The sequence below is a fragment of the Macrotis lagotis genome, chromosome 4, assembly GCF_037893015.1.
Source record: "Macrotis lagotis isolate mMagLag1 chromosome 4, bilby.v1.9.chrom.fasta, whole genome shotgun sequence".
Taxonomy (NCBI): domain Eukaryota; kingdom Metazoa; phylum Chordata; class Mammalia; order Peramelemorphia; family Peramelidae; genus Macrotis; species Macrotis lagotis.
In genome coordinates this window covers 136,407,902-136,413,812 of record NC_133661.1, presented here as the reverse complement: position 1 = coordinate 136,413,812, position 5,911 = coordinate 136,407,902, and the positions used below count along the sequence as shown (strand labels likewise).

The 5,911-nt window shown below is 37.7% G+C and overlaps 1 protein-coding gene across 5 annotated transcripts in view; it reads right to left on the bottom strand.

Moving 5' to 3' along the window:
* Nucleotides 1-4,826: 4,826 nt before the first annotated feature.
* The window catches only part of NR2F2 (nuclear receptor subfamily 2 group F member 2), a 12,533-nt gene continuing 11,448 nt past the window's right edge, over nucleotides 4,827-5,911 (bottom strand). For all 5 annotated transcript variants that reach the window (XM_074234169.1, XM_074234170.1, XM_074234167.1 and 2 more), the window contains one exon: nucleotides 4,827-5,477. In XM_074234169.1, the coding sequence (XP_074090270.1) occupies nucleotides 5,203-5,477 (275 nt within the window). In that variant the 3' untranslated portion in view covers nucleotides 4,827-5,202. The remainder of the gene's footprint in view (nucleotides 5,478-5,911) is intronic.

The window sequence follows — 5,911 nt, the reverse complement described above, 5'->3', positions numbered from 1 at the left end:
ACTACGCTAACTTATTACAAGTGTGTTATCAGAAGGACGATAAGATTTATAACTCCAAGAGCCAGCTTTTCGCCTTAATGACAATAGAGAAGAAATCTGTTTTCCATTAGACAGCAGAGGATAGCCATCCTTGAGCATTCGGGTATTTACAGATGCATCCAGGCGGGAGAATACCATGGACCCCTTTGTGTTTCCATATTAACTAGATTTTCTCTTTCCCCTTTGGCTATAGAATCTAGTCTCCTCGCTGGGTTAGCACCTCTCTCGCTTTTTAGCTTGAGCATGGTATAAAAAAAAAAAGATAGGAGGGAAGGGGGAGGCCCTCTCTTCCTCGGTTTATGCAGCAAAACTATTTCCCTGTCTTTCTTTGCGGTACAAAAGGCTGCTTTCCCCTAAACCAACACATTAAGCAAACTTTAAAAAACTGGGGTCCTATTACAAACCAACGCCCAGGACTAACTGCTTTAAAATTACTGCATAATTAGATTTAGTTGAATTTCACCATTAATTAGGCAGCCGCACTGCGGGGAGCCTTTGAAATCTGAGAAAATGGGAAAAATCATCTGAAGCACGTTTTTTAAACTTAACTTCAATAAATCTTGACAAGGCCTGGAATTCTCGAAGTATCTTTCCTCTCTGAAGGCAACCGAAGGAGAGAAGGGTTTGTAACTCCGGACACTGGGTTCGACGTGGAACAAAAATACCTTTACTTGGTGGGCAACCTCACTCTGTTGAGAGTAGTGTTGGACTTAATCAAATCTCTCTGCCTCTTCTCCCCCCTCCCTCCAAAACCCTACTAAAAACAAACAAAAAAAATGAAGCTCAGATGACTTTTTAAAAGAAGAAATCAAATGTTTACAGCAAGACCACTTTTTAAAAAAAAAATCTGTTTAGCGATTATACAAACTGGATGATAATAATGTAGCTCTAGGCTGAAAACCTCTACATATTCTTGCACATCTACCCAAAGATGCCTGCACCCATTGACTGAAAACATAATCAATCTTTACATCCATATTCTGACATTCATCAGTCCTAGATCAGAAATAAAGCATTTTCTATAACTTTGACATTCAGTTATTGAGCCCTTCCCTGGAAACGGCCGGTATGCAAATCATTACCACCTACAGTCCTGGAAAACATCAAATCTAGGAATTTCATTAATAAGGATGAGAATTGAGGGAGGTCTCTAAATTCTCTCTCTCTCTCTCTCTCATCTCATTTCATATTTTCCTTTCTTTCTCTCATCTTTTCCTTCTCCTCCCCCTCTCTCTCCTCCCCATTCCCTCTTCTTTTCCTTTTCTCCTTCCCCTATACTATGCAAAGAAAAAGGTCGTTTTCAGATGCAGCCTTTTAAAAAGAAATTTGGTTGTGAGGGGAAAAATAAACATTATTTCAAGTTGGCGGTATATGGTGAGCAGGAGGGGGGGGTGCTTTGCTACAAATGTTTTCCTAGGAATTCTGCTGATTTAATTACAGAATAATCGAGGACATGCACTTACTTGCTGGCTAAGAGTTTTAAAGACGGTTTTCTGGTTACAGATGGAATGGCCTTTAGCTTCTCCCCCCCACACCCCCACACCCCCTTGCTAACCAATGTGTTTTCTATTACTAAGCGCTGCCTTTGCTTAGCAGCTCAGCTCTTGCGTTGCATTGGGAGACGCCATGTTGGCTCAGCTAATAGGACCAAGTCAAAAGCAAGCTTAAAGGCATAGTTTCACACGCTCGATCTCTCCCAGAACGCCCCAACCCCCACTCCGGCCCCCCCGCCCCTTTACCACTTAACGCGGAGCCGAGGCGTGGAACCTCAACGCAACAAGCACCCCTTACTTTCCCCGGGCCCAAGCGGAATTCCGCTGCACGTAAGTGGGGGGCGGGGATGGAGGAAAGGGGGAGCAGACAGTTTACAAGGACCCTTTGCGAACTCAAGTCCCCCACTTGTGCAGCTGGATGGAGAGTACAGCTTAGTCCTTTCAAGTGAGTCCTGAAACTGGTTTCTAACTTTGAAATCTAGCCCCTTGTCCCAGGAAGAAAAACTAATAGAGAACGCTAAGTTGGGAAGAAATCACATTAACCAACCCAGAATTTTTTTTCCCTCCCGTTTAAATCTTCCAGGTTTGTTTGAAAGTAGCGAGAAGCTACGATCTCCCCTTTCCTTGGACTATTGTTGCAGATTGCATCTACCAGTGTCCCTCACATCCCGTGCACAGAGAGAGGGGAGGGGGAGTAGGGGGGAAAGGAAAGAAATAGAGCGAGCTCAGATCAGATTAAAAAAAAAAACCCGCAAGGAAAAAGAGACACTTAAAGGGAAAGAGTCGCCATGTTTAGCAGCTTTTTTTTAAAGATCTCGTCAATTTCACATAGAACGCGCTCTTCAGTCCCAGCCCTCCTCTTTTGTCCAATTCAGTCGTTGCAAAGATCTTTTGTTCTAACGCAGCATGAAAAGAAAAACTTTCTTTAAATGCAATAAACTTAAACCTAACTCAAGTCTCTAAACAAATCCTCCTCTGGGTAATCTAAACATATACAAGGGGTTTTGTTTTAACCTTATGAATATTCTGTTCACTGTTAACCTCTCAGAACCCAAGATTACCACAGAAACTTAGAGGAGGTGTAAGAATAGAAGAAATATCAAATATAATCTTTATAATGCATGCTTAAACATAAGAAAACAGGGAATGTCTTTTCTTTGAAATCCATAAATTATAATTTAATGCCAGTGATAACTTACAACAAATGGCTGTTTACAAAAAAAACTAACACAAAACAAACAAGAAAAATATGCTGGTTTAGTATTATAAAAACTTCACACTCACATGGATACCATTTGCAAGAGGGGGGGAAAACTAGATCTAAAAAGTCAGTAATACCCTTTAATAATAATAATAATGATAATAATAATAATATACTACTTCTACTTATTATAATATGCAGTGGGTCATATTAAAACTGCCATAATTCACAAATCATACATCATTTTCAGGTACAGATGTATCTTTTGGAAATAAAGATCAGTATTTAATAAACTTTAAAATGTTATTCTTTCCTTCCTTCCATCTTTCCTTCCTTCCATCCTTCCTTCTTTTCTTCCACAAAGTTAGTATTGTATGGCTGGGGAAGCCTCAAACAAGAACAAAATTGCAAGCTCACATACACACATACACACATAGACACACAGCATCTGCTCCAAACCAAAGGAAAAAAGAAAGAAAAAGAAAAGAAAAAGACATGAAACCAAAATAGTTACTCCTTCCAACTCAGCTTCCTTTCTTATTCTTCCAAAAAAAAAATTGTCTTTTAAGGGCAAGAGTTACTCTGAGTGCAGAGACTACAGCTACATAACCAGAAGTGTACGAATGTTTATATGTACTTCGCTGCGATGTAAAATATGCTGATGACCTATGGTCATGCTCTCACAGTCTAATTTTTTAAAGCAATCTCATTGTATGCTATCATATATACATTTTAAAAAGACTCTTCACGCTGGAAGCTAAATCACTCAATTTGAAGTCCTCTCCACAATAAATGAGAACCACAGAATATTTTTATAATCTCACACACACTTAAAACTCATTGCAAACAACTGCCCTATATTTACAATGCCGCTATTAGTTTGCTTGAATGATCTTGTGCGTGAATGTCAGAAATGTACAAAAGATTTTTTTCTGATCATAAAATAGATACTGATCTCAAGATTCCTAATACTTTTCACAACAATACCTTTCCTATGCAGGCACTTAAGTATGACAAATATAAGGGCCTTCTCTGGAAAATCCATTTTTAATTAAAAGGAGGATTACGTGAATGGGGTGGTTTACCATATCAGACCAGCACTTCCTAAATCAGAGATAAACCATGAACTTCATCTTTACCCTCCCAACCCCAAATTAAACAGGCAAATACACTACTTCATGTTTGAACAAACTTACTGTGAGAGGTAAACAAATCAAGCACCTAGGACAAACTCTAAGAAAGGTGAAGTGGACTTTTCTCGGATGCAAAGACAGTGGTGACAGCCAAACAAGTTTCAGATATCAAATAATATTTTAATTTCTGAATACTTTCAATTTTCCTTGGAATATAACACACAAAGACTCGACCAAACAGTTCAGTTATTATAACTTTTACAGTATACAGAAATGTTGCACTTAAAAAAAAACCTTCAGTTTTTTTTAACACAAACTGTAAACTCTAAGATACTGAATCAATCACGTTACCTATAAGTGCCAACAGCGTTATTTTGTCATGCTGATTTCAATGGTATTTTTTAAAAAGGGAAAATATCAACAATTATTATAATACAAAGGGTTTGCAAATATACAAACAGATATAGGAGTCTCATAACAATTCAAGATCTATGCGGGACCCAATTCAAATTACAAAACTTCACTTTTTATTCAAAACTTCAGTTTGTGTCTTGGACACATCCCTTGGCCGCCAATAAATTCCACAGTTCATTCTTTCTTAAAATATAAAAAAAGCTAGGTTTGTTATGGGAAAGGATTTTTTTTTTGAGGAGGGGAGAGGGTATTTAAGTGTTGTGTGTGGTTCCTTTGGGTCTGTAATTAGAGCTCTCAGCTTCAGCTAAATTTTGGTCACCACTTATAAGTGCGTTTCCATCATTAAGTAGCCTTTTAAAGTTTTATGTCTTCCTATGATATTTTCGTGGACTCAGTTTTAATTCTTGCAGAACATATATTTTAAGGATACACAGTTTTTAAGAAGCCAAGATTATATCAAAAATTATTATAGAACCACAGAATAAACTGGTTTGGAACCAGAAAAATACAAAAAAGAACAGCTATAGGTACATAGACACAGGACAATTAATAATTTGGAAAAAAAGAAGACTTACTTTCTCCATTCTGCTAATTTTCTCCAAATCTCCTTAAATGCACTTTTAGCGATATTTTAAAAGTTTACCAAAAAAAAAAGAAAGACTAATTTCCTTTTTTTATACAAAAATGATAAGTAGCAAGTTGTTCTGACCAACACAGGAGTTTTTTTTTTAATGCATTCTGTAAAAGTTCATTTGACAGTCTTTTTTTTTTTAAATTCACAGTCCATTAAATTCTTCCCTCTCTTCTTTTAGCAAACTTGTAACATCCTTTTATATCCTTTCTTAACAGAAGGAATTTAAGCAAACAAATCAGTCTTTTGCCTTTTCTTTCTCTCTGTTTCATTCCCCTTCTTTTTTTTTTTTTATTGAATTGCCATGTAAGGCCAGTTAAAACTGCTGCCAGATAGTAACATATCCCTGATTAGGGTTTCTATGGGGGTTTTACCTACCAAACGGACGAAAAACAATTGCTCTATGACAGAAGAGGAGACAGTGCGAAGGGAAGGAAGGCGAAGCAAGAGCTTTCCAAATCGTGTTGGCTGGTTGGGGTACTGGCTCCTAACATACTCTTCCAAAGCACACTGTGACTTTTCCTGCAGGCTTTCCACATGGGCTACATCAGAGAGACCACAGGCATCTAAAAGAAAGTTTAAAAAAATATAGTTATCAGATTAAGAGGTTTGAATGGGTCACATGAAGTGTGTATAGAGTGCTTGATCGAGCATCCTTCAAATTAGATGTTAGATCAAAAAATAGCATTACTTAAAAAAAAACAAGGAGAAAGAGGAAGAGGATCGGGAAATAGTATTGGATGATGGTTCTGGTTGATTTTAAGTTCAAATATAACTCAATGAAATGAAGGGTTTCACTGTTCCCTGAACCAGAGGCACTGCAAAGTATATTTGGTGAATCTAGGAGTGAAAGGGGTTCCATCCCACTGGTTCTCTTGCCATCTCTGCTAGAAAATAATTGTTTAACTTATAATCATATAGTTAGTTAAAGCACTTAAATCAGTTAGGGGAGGGAGTGAGGGGAGCTGACAACCTGGCCCAGCAAAAAAGTAATGGCGCC